This window comes from Ahaetulla prasina, chromosome 8 (genome assembly GCF_028640845.1).
Source record: "Ahaetulla prasina isolate Xishuangbanna chromosome 8, ASM2864084v1, whole genome shotgun sequence".
NCBI lineage: Eukaryota > Metazoa > Chordata > Lepidosauria > Squamata > Colubridae > Ahaetulla > Ahaetulla prasina.
Genome location: NC_080546.1, coordinates 24059702 through 24086629, shown reverse-complemented (window position 1 = coordinate 24086629; position 26928 = coordinate 24059702). Strand labels below are relative to the sequence as shown.

The following is a 26928-nucleotide window of genomic DNA, read 5'->3' as shown; positions in this document are numbered from 1 at the left end:
ATAGCAGTGTTCCAATATCTCAGGGGCTGCCACAGAGAAGTGGGAGTCGGGCTGTTCTCCAAAGCACCTGAGGGTAGAACAAGAAGCAATGGGTGGAAACTGATCAAGGAAAGAAGCAACTTAGAACTAAGGAGAAATTTCCTGACAGTTAGAACAATTAATAAGTGGAACAACTTGCCTTCAGAAGTTGTGAATGCTCCAACACTGGAAATTTTTAAGAAAATGTTGGATAACCATCTGACTGAGATGGTGTAGGGTTTCCTGCCTGGGCAGGGGGTTGGACTAGAAGGCCTCCAAGGTCCCTTCCAACTCTGATGTTATGTTATGTTATGTAAAGGTTTCAAGTTTGGACACACAGAATACTATCAGGGAGAACAAGCTTACTAGCTGCCCAGGCTATAAACACAGTATCATTTCTAGTTTTCAGACATTAGTTCCACAGCTACAACTAAGGCATAATGCAGTTTGCATTGTTTGTCGGATGGCTGTATTTAAATAGGGTGGCAGGCACCAGCTTAATTTTAAAAGAAGATAAAGTCATGGAGGATCAGGCTATAAACAGCTATTGGACTTGATGGCTGTTATATTACCTCTGAAATCACGAGCAGCATCATTTGCCAAATCTTAGGGAGCAACTGCTGAAAAGAGTTATCATTCCCCTTCTATGTTTGTGAGCCTCCTGAAGGCAACTGCTTGGCCCTCAAATGACAAAGAATGCTGAAAACTTGGACCTCTGGCCAGGTTCAGCCTGTGGCTTAGGATGATGGGTGAATCCAGTTGTTGTTTATAGCTTAGCATGACAGGCTCCTACTTTAATATTCTTGTTTTACTGAACATTGTTTTAACAGTGTCTTGCAAAAACCACGGTGGTTCTTATAGGCAGGAAAAAGGAAGAACTACAAAGCATTCAAACTAGATTTTCAATGAACATGTAGCATAGTGTTCAATCCAGCCATTTAATCATTCCTTGGGCAACATAAAAAAACCTCTGTGTCCTGTTTAAGTATGAGTATTAGTTTCCCCTGCAAATGCTAAAGCTCCAGGGGAAGAATTTTGATAATCAGTTTAATCTAGTCTTTTGTTATGCAAATTCATTGCCTGGATTTTGGAGAATTTGAACTGCCTCCAGTAAATAACTATTTTACAAAATTAGGATGCCTAGAGAAATGATTAAGTTTCATCTTATGTTACATTAATTCATTTTCACTTTCTGCCTCAAAACATTTTTAATTTGTCAACAACATGCGAGGACACAGATTTACAAGAGAAACAGACTGCAACTGTTAGACATTCAGCAAAGAATTTCAAACTTGACATTCCATTAATGTTTAGCCAGTGCTTCTGGAAACCACCAATTTTCTGAAGCTTTATTTAAGCCATTTATTGCGCTATTAAAATTAATCATTTTGAATAAGCCAGTCATCCCCACCAAAAGGAATAAAATTACAGCAATTTGGAACAGGACAGCATGTTGATTGAAAGAGACTTCTTAAGGGAGGCCAAAGAATTGAGGCCTTTGAACTCTGGTGCTGGAGAAGACTCCTGCGAGTCCCTTGGACTGCAAGGTGATCAAACCGGTCAGTCCTAGAGGAGATCAATCCTGACTGCTCTTTAGAAGGCCAGATCCTGAAGATGAAACTGAAATATTTTGGCCACCTAATGAGAAGGAAGGACTCACTGGAGAAGAGCCTAATGCTGGGAAAGACTGAGTGCAAAAGAAGAATGGGATGACAGAGAATGAGCTGGCTAGATGGAGTCACCGAAGCAGAAGGTGTGAACTTAAATGGACTCTAGAGCAGCGGTCACCAACTGGTGGTCCGCAAGAAAATGTTGGTGATCCGCAGAAAAATTATTTGCATTTTTTATATTGCACTATATCAGGGGTCCTTAAGCTACGGCCCCTGGGCCGGATAAATGCAATGAACATTTGTGTTACTGCAGAGAGTCTTCCCCTTCAGGGTCTTTTTGTGTGGGTCGGAGGGGGGGCGGAAATTCAGACTTGGGGTCTGCTTCAACCTCCTGGTGAGGGGCTTTGGGCAAAGGCTGGAGGGAAGCACCACTGGTGATGAAGAGCTGGAGGGCCTTGTTCCAGTGGGACTGCCTCATGGCCTGGAACTGGCTGACCATCTCAGCCCGCTAAGCCTCCAGGTGCTGGTACCTGGCCTTGCACTCCTGCAGGTCTTCCCTCTGCTTGGAAAGCCTATGCTCATAGTCCTCAGTGAACTGCTTCCGCTGAGCCTCCTTCTTGATCAGATCCAATTTGAACTGAGCCAGCTGTTTTGCTAACTCTTTCACATGGTGGCTGCTTAGCTCCAACAACTACTTCCTGTTGGGACCCTAAGGAGCCTTAGCGGGTAGGCGGGGAGGGGCGAGTAGAGGCCGACGAGGTGCCCCTCAATGCGAGTAACATTGAGTTGACCGTGCCCACCCAGTCACATGACCACTTAGCCACACCCACCCAGCTGGTCATTAGACAGATTCTATTAGTGGTCCACGGGATTTTAAATTATGAATTTAATGGTCCCTGAGGTCCAAAAAGTTGGTGACCCCTGCTCTAGAAGATGATAGAGAACAGGAAGACCTGGAGGAATGTTGTCCATGGGGTTGTGATGGGTCGGACACAACTTCGCAACTAACAACAACAAAACATAGTGTAAGCCGCCTGAGTCTTGGACTGCAAGGTGATCAAACCGGTCAGTCCTAGAGGAGATCAATCCTGACTGCTCTTTAGAAGGCCAGATCCTAAAGATGAAACTGAAATATTTTGGCCACCTAATGAGAAGGAAGGACTCACTGGAGAAGAGCCTAATGCTGGGAAAGACTGAGTGCAAAAGAAGAATGGGATGACAGAGAATGAGCTGGCTAGATGGAGTCACCGAAGCAGAAGGTGTGAACTTAAATGGACTCTAGAGCAGCGGTCACCAACTGGTGGTCCGCAAGAAAATTTTGGTGATCCGCAGAAAAATTATTTGCATTTTTTATATTGCACTATATCAGGGGTCCTTAAGCTACGGCCCCTGGGCCGGATAAATGCAATGAACATTTGTGTTACTGCAGAGAGTCTTCCCCTTCAGGGTCTTTTTGTGTGGGTCGGAGGGGGGGCGGAAATTCAGACTTGGGGTCTGCTTCAACCTCCTTGTGAGGGGCTTTGGGCAAAGGCTGGAGGGAAGCACCACTGGTGATGAAGAGCTGGAGGGCCTTGTTCCAGTGGGACTGCCTCATGGCCTGGAACTGGCTGACCATCTCAGCCCGCTAAGCCTCCAGGTGCTGGTACCTGGCCTTGCACTCCTGCAGGTCTTCCCTCTGCTTGGAAAGCCTATGCTCATAGTCCTCAGTGAACTGCTTCCGCTGAGCCTCCTTCTTGATCAGATCCAATTTGAACTGAGCCAGCTGTTTTGCTAACTCTTTCACATGGTGGCTGCTTAGCTCCAACAACTACTTCCTGTTGGGACCCTAAGGAGCCTTAGCGGGCAGGCGGGGAGGGGCGAGTAGAGGCCGACGAGGTGCCCCTCAATGCGAGTAACATTGAGTTGACCGTGCCCACCCAGTCACATGACCACTTAGCCACACCCACCCAGCTGGTCATTAGACAGATTCTATTAGTGGTCCACGGGATTTTAAATTATGAATTTAATGGTCCCTGAGGTCCAAAAAGTTGGTGACCCCTGCTCTAGAAGATGATAGAGGACAGGAAGACCTGGAGGAATGTTGTCCATGGGGTTGTGATGGGTTGGACACAACTTCGCAACTAACAACAACAAAACATAGTGTAAGCCGCCCTGAGTCTTCGGAGAAGGGCGGGATATAAATGCAAATAAAAAAAATAAAAATAAAAAAGGAGGCAAAACTGAATACAACTGATCTTCTGTCTGTAATGTGTAAAAAGAAAGTCAGGCACAGGTTTCAAAAAGCTCTTACCTGCATCAATTGCTTGCATTAGGCATTCATATGTCGTCTGAACTAATCGTTTTGCACCCTCATCAACTTCTCCAACATAAAATGTCTCATTGAGATCCCCATGATAACCATTACGATAAACAGTAATGTCCACTACAAGAAACAAAAGGAACACTGCATTTTCCATATTCTGTTTTTGCAATCGTAACAAGGCTACAGAACCAATATCAAAAACACATAACAAAATCAGAAAGCATCATGTGCGTGCCCCAGGACTCAGCTCTTTTTTTCCTAGTTTATTTGACATCTACATGAAACCACTAGCAAAGATAAACCAACAGTCTGAGACAAGAAATCACCAACATACTAAGGACACTCAGCTGTATAGTATCTGATGGGTGCTAGACTCTAGACAGGAAACTATATTAAGACTCAGATGAAATCCCAGCAAGACAAAATGACTGTTTATCCAAAAATTACTTAGAACCAGTATAATTTCATATTTAATGTCTGATGTGATTATAACACCTCTGAAAGATTTTATCTGGAATCTTGGGTTTCCTGGATTGAAAGCTTTTCCTAAAACATCAGATAGAGCTGTGATGGCGAACCTATGGCATGCGTGCCACAGGTGGCACGTGGAGCCATCTCTGTGGGCACATGAGCTGTTGCCCTAGGTCAGCTCCACCGTGCATGCACACGTGCCTCCCGCTGGTTTTTTGGGTCTCTGCAGAGACACGCACATATGCATGGGGGCGGGGGGGTCATGCGCGCATGCACGGGAGGGCGGGGAATCACACGCGCATGCATGGGGCCCAGGGGGGAGCGGCGGGCCCCCACCCACCCATTTTGGACCTAGCAGGCCTCCCTAAAGCCTCCTAGAGGCCTGTTAGGCCTAAAATGGGGCACAGGGGGTCGCGCGTGCATGTGGGGGGGCCCAGAGGGAGTTGCGTGCGCATGTGCAGGGGTCAGGGGGAGCATGGGGGGGTCGCGCGCACATGGGTAGGGGGGCAGGGAAGCACAGCGGGGCTCACACAGCGGGGCCGGGCCACGCAGGGGGGCATTGCATTATGGGTGTGGGCACACATGTACACGCTTTCGGCACCCAAGGGAAAAAAAGTTAGCCATCATTGAGATAGAGACTGGACTAAGGGAAGCCTTTGCCCAGCTACAGCTGAAAACCAAATGCAAACATTTCTGCAAAAGGATGGTCAAGTGGTGATTATTTCTGTCCTTACCACCTCAAAGTTGAGTCAAAATAATGTGTTTTATTTGGGCTGCTTTTGAAGACAAAACAAAAACTATTCCAAAATGCAACAAGTTGACTGTTGATGTCTCATAGTTGGGTCAGCAGACTTTCAGAGTGCATTGCATATGAATATTGGAAAATTAGTTGAAAATATAAATGGCTATACCAACAACATGGTAAACAAAATCTTCCTTGTTTAGTGTGGAATTATCAGGAATTAAAAAATAGAAAGGTCCTGTTAGTTCAGATTAGAAGTTTCTCATGGTGATTACCAAAAGGCATCTGAAGAAATAGCCATAACCTCAGCATATAAATATAATTTACAATCTGCTATGGCAATGCAATAATTGTTTTTCAGACTGATAAACATTCAAAGATCTCCTATGTATACAACCAGTTGCAAAACTCCCATTCTCAGCACTCCCATTCTTGCTTGTCAGTTCACAGAAAAAACAAAATGAGACAGTGCCTGTTGTGAACTACGCAGAGATAAACTGAATGTAAATTGGAAAGAGTTCCTGTACCTCTCTATTCTTTTCATCTCAATAAATCTTCCTAAAGAGAACTCCATGTGAATCAAGTGTTGTACCTTATGATTCTTGATGAACGTATCTTTTCTTTTATGTACACCGAGAGCATCTGCACCAAGACAAATTCCTTGTGTGTCCAATCACACTTGTCCAATAAAAAAAATTATATTGTATTCTATTATGCTTGAAAAGAATCATTTTCAGTTCATGCTCCTCTCAAAAAGCTTCACAGCCAAAAGGGACAGTTACTTGGAAGATGCAGAGACTTTTTTAAGAAAAGAAAGGAATTGTTATAAGGTTTATGGCTTTAATTCTGGACAAATGTAAAAGTTGTAGAAAAGAAACAAAAAGAACTTAATGGGTTGCATCTGTATACAATTAGCCAAGTAGAAGATGACTGCACTGTGACCAGTAAGCTTCCCCAGCAGAGTTTTTAAAATATCAAGAATAAAGCATATGTTTTGGAGTTTGGTAATCCCCAAAGCAAAACAAAACTAATATTTTGGAAGGATATCATTGTTGGATAGATGTTTACATAGACTCTCTCTCCAATGGCAATATCCTTCTAAAATCCTATTTCCTATGAAAATATTTATTTGAAGTTTCCTACCATTAACAATATCGCCTTCTTGTAAGCGTCGCCTGTCTGGTATGCCATGGCAGATGACTTCGTTTACTGATGTACAGCAAGATTTAGGAAAATTGTAATAATTCAGTGGCGATGGGTAGCAATTTCTGGCAATGCATGCCTGAAAAGAATTTTAAATAAGCTTTTCACTCAAAAATATTCCAAAATATAATTTTAATAACTGCAACAAGTTTAAGCAAGCATAATTTCTGAAAGATGGATTAAAATCAACTATATAGGATTAGACAGTTAATCTCTCCTGGAATAAAGATCTATTTGCGACCCAATAGCATTTTTAAAGGGACATGGTGGCTCAGTGGCTAAGACATTGAGCCTGTCGATCGAAATGTCAGCAGTTCAGCAGTTCAAATCTCTAGTGCCGCATAAAGGAGTGAGCTCCTGTTACTTGTCCCAGCTTCTGCTAAACCTAGCAGTTTCAAATCTCGTAAAAAATGCAAGTAGAAAAATAGGGACTACCTTTGGTGGGAAGGTAACAGCGTTCCGTGCACCTTTGGCATTTAGTCATGCCGGCCACATGACCACAGAGACGTCTTCGGACAGTGCTGGCTCTTCAGCTTTGAAATGGAGATGAGCACCGCCCCCTAGAGTCAGGAATGACTAGCACATATGTGCAAGGGAAACCTTTACCTTTACCTTTTTAGCACTTTTAAAATACACATGATGCCTGACAACATATTAGCTTCCTGGTTTTTTTAAATTTTAAGTATTAGGGGAAAACTGAAGTCAGGTAGTACCGAGTCTGGAAGATTTGCAGAAAAGTCTCAAGAAGGCACTAGTGCTACAGGTGCAATATTGGGAATCTATGAACTAATGTTATATAGCCACTCCTAACTATGCAGGACATTAGTAAACTGGTGTGTTTTTTTATTCAACACAGTATCTAAGCTTTAAAATATGATAACAAAAATAGAACCTCATCAAAGTATCCTTACTAAATGAACAGCATGATCTATTTCTTCAGTGGTTACACCTGGCTTTACCATCATGGCAGCAACATCTAAGACTTCTCTAGCAAGCTGCAGGATAAAGGAACAGAAATTATTCATAATGACAATTTTCATGGAATAAATATAAATACATATAAGTATGTAGTTACATAAGAAGCATGCAAAACTTTTTTTTTAAGATTCTACTTCATTTTAACTAATGTTGTGCAGTATAAACTTACCCTACACACAACTCGCATCCCTTCTATATCTTCTGAAGAAAGGATCTTTATCTGAGAAGTTCCTTTAAGGGCCTGTTCTGACTCAGACATACCTAAAAGAAAGGATTATTTACCATTATGATAACTAATAGATTGCGCTCCCTTGTTTCCTCCAGAAAACTCAAGGTTAGAAAACGTATCAAGCTGTCCTCTTATTTTATCCCAACAATGACACCCAATGAACTGAGAGACAATTGTTCAAAAATCACTAGGGAACTTGTGGTTCAGTAGGAATTTAAATCTGATTTATTCCAGCCCCAGATTCTAACTATTATATTATACTGGGAAATGGTATCTATTCACAATAAATTTTAGAAACAAATGCATGTTAGCGGCATGCAAATGCTATGGAAGATTTACTTCCAGTAAACTACCACAGCATTCACAAATAAATCAATGGTTAGTATAAATCAATGGTGCAACCACATCTGGAATAATGTGTGCAGTTCTGGGCACCACACCTTAAAAATGATACAGTGGAACTAAAGTTTCAGAGGACAATAACGAAGGGGCTAGAGCAGTTTCTCTGCAAAGAGAGGCTGTAATTTTGGGGCTTTTTAGTTTAGAAAGGAGACAACTGAGAGAGAACATGACTGAAGCATACAAATTACCTACAGTGTGGATAAAAAGAATAAGGAGAAGGTATTCTCTTCTTCCCAAAAGAACCAGAGGTCACCCATTGAAACCGAATCTTAAAAAGAATCGAGACTGACTAAACGAATTCTTTTTTACACAATAAGCCATTCAACTTTGGAACTCACTACCACAAAATGTAATCCTGGCTATTGGTTGGATTCCAAAGAGTTGGGATTAATGGCTATTAGTTTGATGGCAGTGTAAGTGCTTCTGAAGCCGTCTACTGGAAGACTAGAGAGCTTTCCTGTGCAATTGGTTGGTCATTGTGAGAACAGATTACTGAACTAGATGGGCCAGTGGTTCCAATCTAGTTGGGCAGTGCTGATCTCTTATATATGGTTGGATCAGCTTGGATCCAGATGAAAAATTGGAATGCTCCGATTCTGTACCAGAATGTTCCATTCCAGAATGGTAGGTTTTGCACATAAAGTCTGCAATTATATCTGAAATAATTTTAAGATACAGAGTATTAATAACAGTAAAATATAAAATAGGAGCAAAACAAAGATACCCTGGATATGACACGTCATCTTATTTGAACTTCCCCTAATTTTTCTCAAACATTTGACAGAGTTATCTGGCGAAATATTGTGACCAAATGTGTGTCACCTAACAGAAGAATGGCTAATGCTTTTTTGTGAAATTTTAAAAAATCACTTCTGCTTGAAATTTTGTTGTTGTTGTTACTTTTCTAAAGCAACTGGTCACCAAATCTGCAGTATAATACATCCAAATGTTTTTGAGACATACCCATTCTGAAAAAGAAATAGTTAACACAGTTTAAATTAATCACAGGCTCAACAAATGAAAGTTATACTATGCCTATAATTACCTAAGGGGTGATCTGCATAATCTGGCCTTTGAATGTAACTCGGCACAGGCCTCATTGGCATCTAAATAAAGCACAATTAAGATCTGTTTAAACATATTTATTAGCTTAGTCATTCTGAATGTGGATAACAGTTGCTAGAAAACAAACTATAAAATGGATATTTTCAAATCAAATGAAAGCATATATTAAAATCTCCCATCCAAGAGCCACAAGCCAAGTGTGTTGTTTGATGAGCCAGTGTCAGATAACAAGAGACAGAACAATGGGAGATATCAGCAAAAGTAACTGGGAGTCAGCCTAAGAGCCCAAAGTATATAAATAATTCCAGAGATCCAAAGGAAGGGGACAATAATCCAGGTAGAACAGATGTTGGAGAATCAAAGAAGAAACTGAACTGGAGTCAGGAATTGGAGACCAGGGTGGATAAAAATCAATGTTGTTGTTTTTTAAATTAAAAAAAATTTAAAAAATTAAATTGGATTTTTTTTTTTACAGAATTTAGTTTAATAAAATGCTTTTGGAGTAAAAATCTATTTAAAGATAGTTTTCTATTTAAGATACATTAATAATTTAGTTTATTCAGCATGAAATGGAGCTTGATGAATCCAAGCTCTGCAAGTTAAATAGGAAACCTTCATTTTGTTTGCAAATAATATTAAAGATTCTAACTACCAGCAAGAATGAGTCCTCACATTTAAAGAGCACCTGTCATTTCAGATCCATCATGGCAGCACCTGTTAGCCGGCATCCACTCATCTGCTGCCTGCCCCTCACCTTGTTGTGTCACTGTTGCATCACCAGCTGTCCCATTAAAATGAATGGGACTGTCGGTGAGACGACAGTGGGTCAGTGGAGAAGCCGCTGCAGGACAGAGATGACAGTTGCTCTTTAAAAATTATGATTTAAATCAGCTTCTTTTGCTAGTGATTTAAATCATGATTTAAATCAAATCCACCCTGTTGGAGACAAAGGCAAATGCACACAAATGTTCTTAGCAATTCTCAGCCTTTCTCTCAAGAAGTGGATGAAGAAGAATCAACACTGAGCTCCAATCACATTCCTCTGGGGATCCTTAGCTCATGAAGCCTGGTGCACCCTAGAGAAAAAATGTTCATCTCCCGAGTAACCCTCCCAAGATGTCTATCTTTAAACCACTCTGTATATTGCTCTGAAACCTAGCAATCACACTGAACTCCTGGGCTCGGAAATCAAGAGAGTCCTTCTAGTTTAGATGCTTAAATTACAGGCTCAAAAGACAAAGAAAATACTGTTTCTGCTTCTGGTTCAGTCTAACACTTTAGGAAATAGGTTTCTCTAAGTACTCAAGTTGCCCAATCTTATTTCTCTTCCTCAAATGAGGATTTGTCTGAAGTGGCTATAGTTTAAAAATCCTGAGCTATAGGAATGAAGCCCAAATAAAAACAATTAAAAAATAGTCATTTGGACAATAACCAAGTTTTCAGTCATTCCACCATTCCTTTTTATAACTATTGAAGTAATTGTATATTTAGGAAGTTTCAGTTTGACAACATGATGTTAAGAGGCAAAACGGAATTCAGTTACTCTGAATAACCATGGCATACCACATTAGTTCCCAAGGCATTATGTGAGCCTTCCAAAAATCTTCCATTGAACTGTAATATTTAGGGTGGCAGAAGGAGAAAATATTAAACGTGTACTGCTTCAATTATATTTTGATATGCATTTTTGTTTCCTTGCTTTTTGAGTTGAAATAACAAGCCCCAACAAGATAACATGCCCTTGCCTTTAAGGATTGCGGAAAAACTGCAGGAAGCCTGTTGCTCCAATTGTTTAAAAGTTTTCTAGTTTAAACTGGAGGTCTCAAATCATTGCACTAAGAACTGCAGCTTCTATAGAAAGCCAGTATTCCTAATTTTCTATAGACTCGCCCAGCAAGACAACAGACTGGGAGTTCTCATTTGTATTAAAGGTTGCAAACTGACAAAGACATTATTATATGAATGACAGTGACCTATTCTGCAATATACCAAAGAATTTACAATTTCATACTTTATGTCACACATTTAGCAGCTGCTTATAACCAGAGAGCAAGATTCTCAAAATCTTGTTTAATCAAATTTACTTGAAAGGAAAAAAAGATTAGTTTAGAAATGTATTGGCAATTATTTATGTAAAGCAATTTCCTATGTTCCTACGTTTGAGGTTATAAAAGCCTTAGAAGACACAGAAAACACATTCTGAAATAGGTTTGATTTGAGAAACTCTAGTTATAACTGTGACTCAGGAAAGCCCAGGATCATAAAAATATAACTGTAATTAAATCATGACTGATTGAGCGGAGAGAAAATGGAAGTGGGTAATAAACTTAAACCATGGTTTGTCTTCATAACTGAAAGCACAATCATGATTTAATTCTGAACTATTACCAAAACAAACTTTAATTTGTATTAATCTAATACAGTGCTCCCCAAACCTGGGCAAATTGTCCAGCACTGGGTATAAGTTTTTCTTTGTCTTCTTCACATGAATCATTACCTAATTACAACAGGGACATTTAAATAAGTACTTTCTGATAAATGGTAAAAAGGACTTTCTAGTAAATGGTTTGGGTAATGAAGGAGGGAGGTACTGCTCTAATATGCGGAATTTAAGTTATTCTATCTACATTCCTTTTGATTCTGCAATCACCAGCTACATTAGCACCATAATCAGCTACTGCACCCGTGATAACAGAAAATTATTTTTTCAAGTTTGTATTTCTTCAAAGACTGAGATACTGTTGTACATGAGTTCATCTGCTAGCAAAAAACCTAAACATTCTATTAGCAGCTTTTATCAAGTCTTTATATCAGGGCAGGAACTGAATTATTTATCAATCTGCACTACATATCAGTCCATTCTATGTGATTATTTTATGAATTCACTTATGGCTTAATGCTACATTCAAAGAAAATTACTATGGTTTATTCAAAAACCAGGTTTAATTAATCCTAGTTTAATACTATTAGAGTTTGCAGCAATCCAACCAGCACACAAGTAAACAATTCAGCAGGATTCATTTATATAAGAAACTTCTTTATATACAATATCATACAGAAGCCAGAACCAGAACTCACAATCCAGAAGTACAGAATCAATAATCACAGAAGCTATAGAATCACAGAAGCACTCATATATATACAGATCTGTGAATCTAAGCCACGCCCAGGCTCTGAGCCGCCTGGGTCACCAGACAGTCCCCATTGGCTGACCTGCTACCATGTCTATTCCAATTCATGAAACCTTATATACTGACACTCCTCCCTTCATGACTGGAATAGACATAAAACCAAATAACTTAATATTCTTCCCATGGTGCACTCCACCCAATGGCTTGATCGTTATATCTGCCAGATTGTCCTCTGAAGAACAATGAAGCAAGCTAATTAATTTACATTCGATGGCTTCTCTTACATTATAATATTTTAATATCCACAAGCTTGCTTCTATTCTTTACTCTGTCACCTGTAGCCATTTTAATGCAAGCAGCATTATCCTCAAACACCGTTACAGCTTCAGTTACTTTTACGTTTAAATCCTTTAACAGCTGTACATACCAAGTTACTTCTGAGCAAAACTCAGACAGAGCAATAAATTCTGCCTCTGCCATAGAAATGGCTACAGTTGTTTGTTTTCTGGACTTCCAACCAATTAAAGTCCCCAGAATTAGACTTTCTGGTTTTTACCTCATTGGCATAATCATTGTCAATGTAACATTTTAATTTCAATTCTTCAGAGACCTGTATTTGAAGACCCAAGTTCACGGTTCCCTTCAAATACCTGAGAATCCTTTTTATACCCATCTAATGCAATTGCGTTGGTGCGGCAGTAAAGCAACTTAAGATGCTTACTGCACAAGCTATGTCTGGTCTGGACCACTGTGACAGATATAAGAAGCTCTCTATTGCAGATTGATATATCTTTTGATCACAGGCTTCACTTTTGTCCTCACCCAAATTTCATTAGAATGCCTGTCAGGTGGAATCCCCTTGTTCCATCGCTCTGACCTATGTGGCATTGACTGCTCTTGTGTTTCAACCCTCTCTTGCTTCATATCTTCTCCTGACTCCCTTTTCTCTCTTTCAGTTTCTCCTCCCTGAACACTGACACCATCACTAACTGAGTTACTGTCACTAAGTGGGTCACCATCACTAAGTGGATCATTCCAAAAATTGGCATCAATTCTGTTCCAATTTTGCTCTGCAAAGCTAGAACTGGAAATCACTATTCTTTTGCTCCCATTGCTAAAATGATAGCTCTCTGAGCCAGGCCCATAGCCTGTAAACCTGACCTTTCTAGCCTTTGGGTGACCTTTTCTCCTGATTGCTTTTGGAATATGCACCCATGCATTGCTTCCAAACACCCTTAAATGTGCCAGAGATGGCTTTCTCCCATATAGCACTGCATATGGAGTATTATTAATAGAAGAACTCCACAGCCTATTGATTAAATAATTAGCAGTCAACATGGCTTCACCCCAATATGACCTGCTCAGAATCTTCCAGCAGTGAGTCTTTCATTGTAAGACACCATTCCACCTCTCAGCCACGCCGTTCTCAGCTGCTGCGTACGGATTTGTGCGTCTGTGTTTTATTTCTAACTGTCCCAACCATGATTGAAAAACTTGCTGACATGAATTCTGAACCTCTATCAGTCTGCAGCTGACATACTTGTTGTTTATACCTCCTTTCTATGAAGCTTACCCATTGCTTAAATTTCTGTAGCACCTCTATTTTATTCTTTAGTAAATAGCAGAAATAAAATCTGCTGTAGTCATCTACAATGACCAGCGCATACTTTGCTCCTCCCAAACTGGTTTGCATTGGCTCAACCAAATCTGCATGTACCAGCTCTAAAGCTTTTGTTGTCTGCCTTTTGCTACTTTTACTTACTGGAAAAGCCTTGGACTTTCATTACTTACATACTGCACAGTCCAAGTATGCCTTAAACCAGTGGGGGGATTCAAGTAATTTAACAACCGGTTCTCTGCCCTAATGATTTCTTCCAACAACCAGTTTGCCAAACTGCTCAGAAAGTTAACAACCGGTTCTCCCGGAGTGGTGCGAACTGGCTGAATCCCACCACTGCCTTAAACCCTTTTAAGTTTAACCCTTCTCCAAACTGTTTTCATTTTTTGTAAAACTCTAAGCTGGTATGGCCAAGCTTTCTGTGCAAGAGATGATCACATGAATCATGTGCCACATTTCCAAATGTTTGGGCACATTGAACCTTTTGTTCCTGCAACACATAAAGATTAACCTGCTTTATACCCTGTGCACATACATTCCCATTTCTCTTTATGAGACACTTCCTATTTACAAATGTGGTCTCAAACCCCTTTTGGTCTAGACCAGAGACACTCAGTAAATTAGCTCCATTTCAGGCACACATAATATGTTGCAAAACTTTTCCTTCAGACATGGAATCACCACACTGCCTTTTCAGTGACTTTAGCCTTCTGGCCATTTGCTAAGGCTACTGCATCTCCTCCAGCTGGATCCATTCTGAAAAACAATTTAGAATTATTAACAATTGTTTGACTTGCCCCACTGTCTATTAACCATTTGTCTCTGCTATTGCAATAGCCAACTTTTGGAACAGCAGCCTGTCCATCTGTTGTATCTTTTCTTTGTAAACAGTCTTTCTTCAAATGAATCTTATCACCACAGATGAGACACCACTGTTCTGTTGCTTTCTTTGTAGAAAATCTTTGCTGGGCTGTAACCTGGTCTCTTCTGTTAATCTGGTCTCTGCAGACATGCTGTCTGTTGCTGTTCTCTCTCTGCTCCTTGGGCCCCCACCTCAGGAATTTCTCCCCATGTCTTTTTCTAAAATGGCATTTGTTTTCTTCTGAAATCAAGCAGGCTTTAAGAGATTCCTTTCTTAAATCCTGTTCTTGTTTGCACTCAAAAACAGCTGAAACAATGTCCCGGTTTCATCACTATTTAACACCAATAGTACCTTTTGAGATTCAGGGGTCTGCATGCCACGCTGTTCCAACTCAATGAATAAAGTTTGCATATGCAGCACATTTCCACATTCTCTTGTGGTTGCAACTGGGCTCTGTACAATTGTTTGATAATTGCACAATATTGCATGCTGACACACTCACATGCACACTTCTTAATTTCAGCCAAACCTCTTTTGCAGTTTTTAAATTAGCTACATTCAGGAATTGTTCATCTTCTAAACTTAAGATGATGTAAGCCAGTGCCTTATCATGCTGTCTTTGATCTGTTGCTGCTAATTGCTCCTGGGGTGGATTAACAACAATATCCCAGAGCTCCTCAGCCTTCAGAAAGCATTCAATTTTTGCAGCCCAAATAATATAATTCTTCTGTCCCAATTGAGGCAGAGAGCTCTCCTTGAATTCAACAGCCATCCTGCAAGCTTCTTTGCTTCTTCCTTTTACTTTTTTAACACAGGCAAATCTTCAGCTTAATTACAGTTCAATCTTACTGTGTCTGGTGTTCTCTGGGCCATAACCTATTAGAGTTTGCAGCAATCTAACCAGCATACAAGTAAACAATTCAGCAGGATTCATTTATATGAGAAACTTCTTTATATACAATATTATACAGCAGAAGTCAGAACCAGAACTCAGAATCCAGAAGTACAGAATCAATAATCAAAGAAGCACTTACATATATACAGATCAGTGAACCTAAGCCACGCCCAGGGTCCGAGCCATCTGGGTCACCAAATAGTCCCCATTGGCTGACCTGTTACCATGTCTCTTCCAATTCATGAACCCTATATACCAGTGGTTCCCAACCAGTGTGCCGCGGCACTAAGGGGTGCCGTGAGATCTTTTGAGGGTGCCGGGAACTTTTGAGCTACGGAGATTTTAAATATCTATTTCCTTATAAGGGTGCCGGGAACTTTTGAAAGGCTTTCCAAGGGTGCCTCAAACAAGAAAAGATTGTGCCTCAAACAAGAAAAGGTTGGGAACCACTGCTATATACTGACAAATACATTATTAGTCACTCCCTATACTTATCTGCACCTGTCAAGATTTAGAAAGGCCTTAAAATACTTTTTTTTTCAAAGCCTATATGAAGTTGGAAGACCTCTTCTAAAAATATATTTTAAAATGCCTGATTTGTTCTCATCAAATTGAGCTGCTGTTTATATGCATAGCCATTTCCAAGCTGAGAAAATATTTGCAGAATAAAACCCAAATCTTCTATTATGGACTATCCACTAAAACAGACATGATTAATGTTTCCTTTGTTCTATACACAGCTGGTCCTTGACGTTAGAATACAATTGGAATCAGAGTGTCTATTGCTAAGCAAGGCGGATGTTAAGTCAGTTATGCCCAATTTTACAACCTTTTTTGTCTGAGTTGTTAAGCGAATCACAGCAGCTTTTAAGCAAATGATGCAATTATTGAATTTGCTTGTCAGAAGTCATCAGGGAAGATTGGAAATGGAGATCATATGACCCTGGGACACTGCAGTTATTGTAAATGTGTATACCAATTGCCAAGTGCCCGAATTTTAATCAAGTGATCATGGAGAGGCTGTGACAGTAATAAGTGCGAGGACTAGTCATAAGTCATTTTATTCATTTCTACTGTAATTTTGAATGGTCCCTAAATTATTGGTTGTAAGTCAAGGACTACCTGTACTGGAGTACTATGTCTCTAAAAGGGACAGCATATTGCTGTTGAAAAACAAAAAATCTTATGGCATTTTAGAGATTAATAAACTTAAATTTATACAGGTAGTCCTTATACAGGTAGTTCACTTACTGACCGTTCAAAGTTACAATGGCACTGAAAAAAGTGACTTATGGCCATTTTTCACACTTATGACCATTGCAGCATCCCCATGGTCTTGTGATTTACAGTCAGATGCTTGGTAACTGGTTCATATTTATGACAGTTGAAGTGTCCTAGAGTCATGTGAACACCTTTTGTGTCCGTTTGACAAGCAAAGTCAATGCGGAAGCCAGATTCACTTAACAACTGCAGTGATTCACTTAACAAATGTGGCAACAAAACTCGTAAAATGGGGCAAAACTCACTTCAGCCCTGGTGTGCCTGTAGGCCCAGGGCTTCCATTCCGGTGGGGAACGGAGAAGCCGGGATTGCCTTTCCCAGTGAGCACAATGCCCACCGCACACTACACCCACTGGACCGCTGGACCCACGCTAAAACCGACAGCTGGATGGGCGAGGACAAGCCAGAGCTGACACATTGCCGATGATGAAATCGCTGCTGAACAGCTATGAGGGGGGCCATGTGGCTGAGAAGCAGGAAGACGCCTGAGCGCTGTGTGTGGCTGGCGTTTGCACTCTGCTAGATTCACTGCTTGCTTTCAAGTGACCCAGACTGTCGAAGCTTGAGGGATGGGGTGTGGCTGCATGGGCGGGGCTAGGGAAATATTTAAATGGTGGGGAGGGAACTGGGCAGTTAGTCCTGACTTTGTATTTCAATTAATGAACGTCAGTTAGTGCCGGGTGTTCATGAGGGAAATAAACCATTACGCTTCAAGACTGTGTTCTTTGGTATTTTTCCTCACCCTTTAGACCAGAATCTGACACTCAACAAATTTCTCACTTAACAACAAAAGTTTTGGGCTCAATTGTGGTCGTAAGTTGAGGACTACCTGTAAAAGCCTTTGTGGAAGTGGACTCGATTCATGAAAGACAAATAATAGAATTTATTAGCTTCGATAAAACCCTCTTTAATGGATAGTAGGATATTTTAAATTGTTAAATTTTAAATATACTAAAATAATGTATTGTAATTTAAATACATTATGGTAAATAACTATCAAAATTGTTTAATGTGTACACATCTTTAAAAAAATAACTGGACAATCACATTCTCTAACTGGGAGAACTATCATGAAAAAATTACCTTCCTGTGGTTTGACTGGTGGAAAAAGTGAACAAAGTGACACATTTCAGTTATTTCACCCTATTTACCAGTGGATAATGTGGCCTGAGTTTCCCAGTATATCGATAACCAGCCCAGGGATCTGTGTTTATGTCTCCATCTATAGTCCAGGCAGAAACTTCTCGTTTTGCTTTCTCGTCTTCTATAAAACAAAGCAGAATCATTACCGATTGTAATTAAGAAACTTCATCGAACATCAGAAATTGAAAAGTTAGATGGATCAATGGAACTTCTTTCCACTCTCTTCTTTAGAGCTCTAAATTCCCCTCCCGTCCCCGCACCCGGCTTGCTTTTCCTGTACAATCTAACTCAGATACTATTCGTATAAAGATCATTTTTGCCAAAAAGTTATAAAAAAGAAATAAATCCAAGTCAGTACTAAAGCACCGGCCTAGTTTTCCCAGCCCATTTGCAATAGATTCACTGTCAAAACTCTACTGTTCCAGTCATACTGTCTCTTTATTTTTCAGTTCCTCTGTCTCCCTGAACTCATTTTTAAATACAGGTGTCCTCGGCTTACAACAGTTCATTTAGTGACTGTTCAAAGTTACGACGGCACTGAAAAAAGTGACTTATGATGGTTTTTCACACTTACAATCTGAGTTACCATCCCCATGGTCACATGATCAAAATTCAGATACTTGGCAACTGACTCATACTTATGACCATTGCTGTCTCCCAAGATCATGTGATCACCTTTTGTGACCGTGTGACAAGCAAAGTCAATAGGGAAGCCAGATTTACTTAACAACTGTGCTACTAACTTAACTGCAGTGATTCACTTAAGAACTGTGGCAAGAAAGGTCATAAAATGGGGCAAAGCTCACTTAACAAATGTTCCACTTAACAACAGAAATTTTGGACTCAATTATGGTCGTAAGTCGAGGACTACCTGTATGCCACATCTTGCACCATTCCTGAAGTAGTGAAAAATCACAACTGTTTCAGAAACTAAAGTCCAAGGTCCAATTCAGACATAAAAATCTACTAATGTGTAAAAAGCATTACCCATAAAGTATCTAGAAAGAAATCAGAAATATTTTAAGAAAGGGACTAACGTGTCAGATCACTTTCATGACCGTACCACTGCAAGCTAAAGTTGTGGCTTCCCATGTGTATGAATGTTCTTCCATAAAAAAATTAAGAAAATTTATATAGTAATTAAAAAGAAAATCAAGGAAAATCATAATTTAAACCATTTTCCTCTGTCATCTAGATTAATATTTCCCATTGTGTTATATGAATCTAGCTGCTATGAATTATCAACTATGTGTACATTAGTACAGCTAATTCTACAAATTCAATAAACCATAGTTAAGCAAACCATCATTCAGTACAACACATGGACTGGGTTTTTTCCTTTTCTGTTATACAAAAGACCATTCAGTCCTCTATGAATCCTTGTATGATGTACACCTCAGACAGCAAACCCACATTTATTACAACAATAACAACCAAACAGTTATTACAGATTGATTTTAGGATGATTTGATGTTACCATCAACAAAATAGATTGTAAAGGAAATATGATAAAATCAAAAGGGTATACTTGCTTACTTGCTTTCTTGTGTAGCAATTTGTGAGTAGCCCAGCTTCCTTTAAAACATTCCTAAAAAGGTATATTATATAAATTTAGCAATACTTTGAAACAGATTAACTTTATATGGCTAACACAGTTCCACAGGTTATAAGCCACACTCTAGAAAGATGAAGGAAAATAGGTACTGCACTTCAGTTCAAACGGCAGACACTAATTGGATTTCTTTTTAATAAGGCTCAAAAGCCACCTGACATATAAGTATATATGCCTAATATTGCTTTTATATATTTGTACTATATTTTTTAATGCCTAATATATGTTTTTAAAGCACTTTAAAAACATATCTTAGTTTAGTCTTGGACTGGAAACATGGAGCCCTTTCATATCTTTTTTATCAAACTTATTTGCCACCCATCTCTCAGTTCAAGGCAACTCTGAGTCTTTTATGGCAATATTTGTTGTCACTATATGAGCATTTATAGCCACCATATGGGGATGGGACAAAAGCACAGTAAACAAATTTTGGCATTTCAAAATGGAAAATAGTTTCCTGGAGCCTAAATGATAACATTCACAACACTGCTAGATAGTACAGAACTCACCATCACATCTACCCCTATCATTAAAAAATAAAGTTTTCATGCAGCTCGAAACAAAAATTTAGCAAAATCATGAAGAGGAGATCCAACCATTGCTAAATCCTACATTCCCTAAGGCCATGATGGCAAACCTATGGCATGCGTGCCAGAGGGACACGCAGAGACCTCTCTGTGGGCAGGTGTACCATTGCCAGCTGCTCTTCTGATTTCCGGCGCCGGAGTGCCAGAAAATGGCTTGAAAATGGCCTGTTTTTTGGCTGTTTTTGGCCATTTTCAGGGTGTTTTGGGGCTGTTTTACAGGCCACAACCAGCCTGAAAACTGGCCTGAAAATGGCCAAAAAACCCCACCCCAAAAAAACAGGCATGCACGCGGCAACCAGCTGGTCTTCATGTTTCTGGCGCGCGCACATGCACACACGTTCTGGTTTGGGCACTCAGTGCCGAAAAGGTTCGCCATCACTGCCCTAAGGCAACATGTAGATGGTTTCTTCTTACAATCATGTTTTTCAGCAGCCTACTTTAGCCTGGAGTAGTCACTGCAAAAAGCAGCTCCACAGCACCAGTAAAAAGGTGGGCAGCTGAATTCTTCATATGTGCAACATTTCCACACCTATCTTTTTTTTTTCCTTCAAAAATACATTCTGAATGCTTGATTCAAGCTCGTTTCCTATGCAAATAGTTCCCTCGACCCAGTTCTATTAAAAGCAAGCCTGACTTCCTTCATAATTTGTAAAACTATTGCTCTTTGCAACAAGAGCAAAAATACAACACAAAGATGTTCCCATTTCCTTTTCTCCCAACTCTCATCATCTTCAAACATTAATTTGTTAATGACACAGAGGTGGTTGCTGCCTTTTCATTTTTTTTCATCTTGCTTTCTTGTATTAATTTCTTAAGAAAAATAATCAAATGGATTTCACACATCATAAACCTTAAACACCTGACAGAAGCAGAGTCTAATCTTGTGGCCTTCCAGCACATTTAACTTGAAGCCAATTAAAGTATTTATCATAAAAAAAGATTGCAAAAGGCTTCTTCCTTCAAAACCTAGCAAACATATATTTGTATGAATACCACAGAAATCATGTAAGATTTAAAACAAGCATATATTACATACGTACACAAATTTTCCTGAGTTTCCATTCTCATACCATTCATTATGGACATTGCATGTGTTTTACACTATGCACTATACACTAGAACTATGGTTTATGCTTTTATTATTGTGTACAAGTATGAATTCAGGTCCGACTGCAAGCAACATCAGGATCCTTAAATTGGATAAATGAATCAGACTTAAATTACCGTGTTTTTAAATATGATTTGTAATAGGAAAAAAAGGACACTTCCTTATTACTGCTCCCCAAATTTCTGTATCCAGCTCAGGTAGCACAGCTATATGACTTTGGCTAATTTCAAATGAGCATGGTACCTGGGTGGTGTACCAATAGGACACCCAAAAACTCTTAGCAAGAAAACCATTTTGGAAGAAAATCATGGCAAATCATTTCTCTACTAGTTTCAATAAAACTACATGGATATGTCCATATGGTCACCAAAAGCTGAAGCTGATTCAGAGGAATACTCTACATGGAGGACAGACATGTCAGAACTTTGGAAAAGGGAGAAAGATTTTCCTTCTAAAAAAGAAGGTCCACCTGATTTTAAAAGCTGAACTATGGAAACAAAGCCACGATATTAAATGAAGACAAGACAGGCCACCCGAGTTCAGGATCACTCTTAATTATGATTGCATTTCAGGATCCCTTAAGACATTGGAAAAATTAGAATAGTTCTGGTGCCAAGGCCTGATTTTCTTCAAATTTGACACAGAAACTTGTTACAGTTGATATCAAAACCTTAGCCTGTGGACTGCTTTTAGAGGAAAAGTTCTGGCAAAAATTCCTTCGGCAATAAACTAAAATATCCAAAGTGCATCACTTGTTGACAAACTGGAAAAACACAGCCCTTGTTTTTTATCTCTTCAAAATCTGTCTTATGAATCTTGATGTCAGAATGGATTTTAAAAAAAAAAAAAAGGGGGGGGGGAGAAGATGTCAGGCTTTGAGTGCTTTGTCCTTCAGCATGTATGGGGCCTATTCCTACCACCAATGAGTAAGAAAACTGTATCTCCACTCCCTTGCTTTAGATTTGGCCACTTCTGACATGTGAACCCCAAGGTAGAAAAAAACCAAAAAAAAGGGGGGGGGTGGAGATAGGGAGAGGGGCGGCAAGAAAGATTTAGGGCTCTTCCCGTACCAGAGTTGGGTGCGTTGGACTACAAGTGACATCACTGGGAAGAATGGACATTGTAGTCCTTTGCTCTACCGAATCCCAGGTTGAATGATAGCGCCTTGGTTCTGCTTTTTCTCCCTTAGCAACAACCATAGGAAGAAGGCAAACTTGAAAGAGAGAGAGAGAGAGACCCTACGAGCAGAAATCTGGGCAACACCGTGCAGCCCTTCTGAATTCAGTTCCTCACTTCCCAGCAAAACGTGCTCGGGCGGCCAGAGAACAGGCCCGGGCCCAGCCAGCCTGAGTCACACCTGCCTTGGAAGGGCAACAGCCGCCCCACATGTCCCCCAGGCGCAGGAAATCCCCGCGTCCCGGAGCCCCCAGGGTCGAAACCGAAAGGAAGACGGGCCGGCTGAGCCGGGGCCCCGCTCGAACCGAGCTCCCGTCGTGGGGGGGGACCTCTGCGGCCGAAGCTTTCCGCCGGCCCGCCCTATGGCGGGCAAAGGGCGCCCCGAGCAGCGGCGGCGGCTTTTACCTGCGAGCAGAAGTAGGATCCCTGAATGCCCAGCTTGATGCAGGTGGGGCACTGCAGCTTGGCCTCGCTGCTGCAGCCCGCCGTCTCGCACACCCGGGCTTCCAACGCCGCCATGCTGCCTGCTGCGACCGCCGCCACAGGAGCGGACCCAGGCGGACGGCGGGAGCAGCGGCAGCAGCCACCGGGAAAGGGCGGAGGGAAAGGCGGAATTGTCGGCCTGGAGATTTCCCGACTGAAACAGGGAGGAGGGGCTTCAGGCCCCGCTTGCCCGCCCACCTCACCCGCCTCTCTCCGCCCTCTTGAGGAGAGGCCGGGTGGAAACGGAGCGAGGTTGAGAAGTCAGCGGCGCCGCCTCCCCGGGATACCAAGTCTCCGCCACGTTTCTTTAGTCGCCGAGAGCGTTTTCCTCACCGCTGTATAAGGCCGCGGTTGTACCGCGAATTTGCGCTGGAGCCACGCTCGAAGTGCCCTCCTCATCCAGACTTGTTGCGCACGTCAGTCTTCGCACGACCAACTTACCTAACTCGGATAACGGATCCTTGGGTTCCTTCGACTCTCCAGCAGGCTATGAGGAGCTGGCAAATTCACTGCCTGGGCTAGGTTGGCGATATCCGCTAGATCCCTGGAATGGGTTCTTCTGGCTCGACGAATTTTTCTTGGATTTGCTCGGACTTGAGGGGACAGATTATGTTTTTTCCTACTTGGTAGAGGATGTTGAGGGTGAAAGGGAGAAGAAATAGCCTAGGAAGGAAGGAAGGAAATATAAAACAGGCTGATTTAGCTTGTCATTCCAATCCTTCTCATCCAAATAATTTAATGAGAGGTAAAATGCTTGATTAGCATGGAAAAGATCAAAGGAAAAGCAATGCTTAACATCAGGAAAAAAAAAATCCCGAAATAAAAAATATCATATTTGCCCATAGTCCTTCTGAATCTGTTACATACAGGTGTTTTTTTTTAATGCTAACTAATTCACTGGTAGGCCATGGGCTGTCCTGGGGCACCAGTGTGCTTGTATACACTTGAAGCAGAGCGTAGGGGGTCTCCCTTTTCCAATTGGCTTTTACTTTTTAAAATATCATTGTAATTATAAATAAGTTAAAAGATGACATGCCTGCCATACACTATGTGGCATACCTTTTATTGCTCACAGCATTTCTCAGCCCCACAGTTATGATTTGAAAATAAAAATGATAAGTTTCCGTAATCTCGTTTCATTTGGAAGTACCTCCAGTCCAAATTCATCCACAAAAATGCAAAAAAAAAAAAAAGGTAATGAAATAAGGTGCATTCTTGGGTGTTGCGGAGGATGGCAAGAAACAATTTTACAAGTTTGGCTTCTGGTGGTTGTTCATGACTGGTCGCTAACTTTATTTGAAAGTTTAATTATTTTGGCGGCTTTTGTTTTTTCAATTAGTAGTCTTGAGTGTATTTTAAAGTATAAAATGCTTTAAATAACCATCATATATACTACATTAACAAAATTACATGATTCAGCATGAACAATTTTTAAACTGTTGTTAGGTTCAGAACTGTGAATTCTGTCATAGTGAGTAATTCTGTCATTATGGTGAGTATTTGAATCCAATCAATCCTCTTGAATTCTCAGTTAAATCCAATAATATCCCAAAATATGGATCTAACTGAATTGAATTCATTGGAAGAGGACAATACATGTATACTTCTTTGATAAAACAAAAAGATTTGGCTACTGCTTCTGAGTATATAAGATTGCAAAAGTACTTTTGATTAAATTATTATGTGTTTACAGTGTATGACTATACTATCTGGAGATAAGGGCAGAGTTAAGGAAGAATATATTACAAATGGTTGTCTTTTAAAAAGACGAAGTATAATGGTGTTGTTAGATGCTTATTGTTAGGCCTTTATCATTAGTGTCATTTTGATTTTTCATTAACATCCTAACAAACTAATTAATAGTAGCAAAATTCTTTTATTTGTATACTATAAACTCAAGGAATCCAAACTCCATGACGAGGATAGGTTTGATGGTCCATTTTCTTCTGTGATAGGTTTTTTGGGGGGATGGATTATATGTTTATACATAGCTTTAAAAAAACTTTTAAATGTACATGATACTGTAGCACAGTTATATTTCTGCCTGAAGGGAATCCATAGTAAACAAACAAACCTTCACAATATGGAGTTTTACTATATTGCACATGATCCATCAGAATGCTAAATGTTTATTTCAGTTCTTATATTTTCCTGAAATCAGAAGAGAAAATCTCAGCGGAAAATTGTCAGAAGAGGATCAGAGCAACAGCACATCAATTAAATAATAAAATAAAGGATATATTTTGAAGTCATATTAAAATATGTAAGTGTAGTGTATAATAAAATATTCAACTCAACATTCCTTTCTGATCAGTTAACAATGCAAGAAGACATTAAAAGATGTTTTATGATGTACATTGAAGATGTGTTAATCCAACATTTCCTATTCCTTTACACACACATTCATAAATAATGAATATACTGCTATATACATTGATTCAATAGTGTTTCACAGACTCACTCATTTGATTCTCAACAATTTTCCTTTTCTCTTTACCCTACTTTGCCATATATTCATAAAGAGAATCAGTAATGACCACGTATTTTCTCCAATCTATTTGATAGGAATTCCTCACTGTTAGGTACTTCCAATATGAAGACATTCTGCTGTTTTTAGGAGACTTGCCCTCTTGTTGTAGAGCAATTTACATAATCTTCAGCTGTTTCTGTTTTAGTTATATTTGTCTGACACAAGTCTTGCTACAGGAATAGTTTACCATACCTCATTGACAGTGTTAATAATATCAGGCACAGGGATCTGGCCATCTCCCACTGACTACTTTCTGCTTGCCTGCTTTTCAACTAAATTTAATACCTTGGGGAATGCCCTTTCACCTATTTCAGTATCATTTTGCATTCTTAATTGGGTATTTCTTGGTGCTACCTACTGAGACATGTTGCCATATGCCTTTCCTTTATAGTATTTAGTGACTTTAGATACCTAGGTAGTGGGTATGAGTTATGTTGGTTTTGCTTTCTAATGCGACATATTTCACTATACTAAACTGGCTCTCTTTTTACAGTGTTAAAATTTATCAGTCAAAATGAAATTTAAAGAGATTCAAAGCAGTAAACAGAAATGCTTATTACTCAAAAACATTGAACTAGAATGCAGTCATTATGTAATCTGTGGGGAAATGGTGTAATTTGCTGCAGAAATTAACACCAGATTTTGCAATGAAATTCCTTGAAACAGGAATATAGCCGATATAATCTCAGTGTGTAACATACTATATGGGACTGAATAAACTCTATTATAGTGCAGACAGAATAATCAAAGATGGGATCGGTCTTTGGACCATTGAAGAAAACATTACAGAATAAACACTGTTCCTTTTCTATACAGCAGCTCATAAAGACTTGTTTCCTTGATAGATACTTTATTAAATTTTATGCCACTCAACTCTCAATGATTCTGGGCACCTCACCACCTTCAAACAAAGAAATTACACTACAACCAAAAATGAAAAAGATGCCAAGTGGGATGAAGATATGTTGCTGATATTTTTGAAGATGTGACTTTATAAGTGTTTAGATGCATTCAGATTGGTTTTCCTTTCTGACAAGAATTAAGGAAATCAGTTTTGCAACAAATTGTCTTCAGTTGTGAATGAAAGCAAATATATGTGTTGCAGGATCCAATCTGGGTTGATCACTGGGACCAGACATTTTGTCTTCTGAGCTTTCGGACTTGTGCTGGAATCCATCTTCAGAGAACTTCTCTCTAGTCTGTCTGGTTATAGTCCAAAAGTCCGAAAGTTTGGAAGACAAAACCTCTGGTACCAGTGACCAACCCAGATTGGATCCTGTCTTCAGTTGTGTACAGAATGCCTTGTCTAAGTGATTTACTCTTTTCTTCAAAATGTTTATTATAGAAGTCTTCCTTTGATCTGTTGTTTTCTGGATGTATTCCGTTTCAGCTTCCATCATCCCCCAACCAGCATGGTAAAAAATCAGGAGTTTGCTAGCACTTTTTTCATTAAAAACTTATAATAAAATGTCTTAGTTGGAA

The 26928-nt window shown here is 39.9% G+C and overlaps 1 protein-coding gene across 2 annotated transcripts in view; it reads right to left on the bottom strand.

The window, feature by feature from the left end:
• METAP1 (methionyl aminopeptidase 1) overlaps positions 1–23080 on the bottom strand; it is a 32866-nt gene extending 9786 nt beyond the window's left edge. The window contains exons 1-8 of one of the 2 annotated variants that reach the window (XM_058192346.1): positions 22839–23079; positions 19487–19538; positions 17959–18071; positions 9001–9061; positions 7494–7585; positions 7258–7341; positions 6287–6425; positions 3919–4050 (exon numbers count right to left, since the gene is read on the bottom strand). In XM_058192346.1, coding sequence (XP_058048329.1) covers positions 3919–4050; positions 6287–6425; positions 7258–7341; positions 7494–7585; positions 9001–9061; positions 17959–18071; positions 19487–19538; positions 22839–22952 — 787 coding nt within the window. In that variant the 5' untranslated portion in view covers positions 22953–23079. Of the gene's footprint in view, positions 1–3918; positions 4051–6286; positions 6426–7257; positions 7342–7493; positions 7586–9000; positions 9062–17958; positions 18072–19486; positions 19539–22838 lie in introns of both variants that reach the window. The other variant, XM_058192347.1, reaches the window with a different exon arrangement.
• Positions 23081–26928: the final 3848 nt, after the last annotated feature.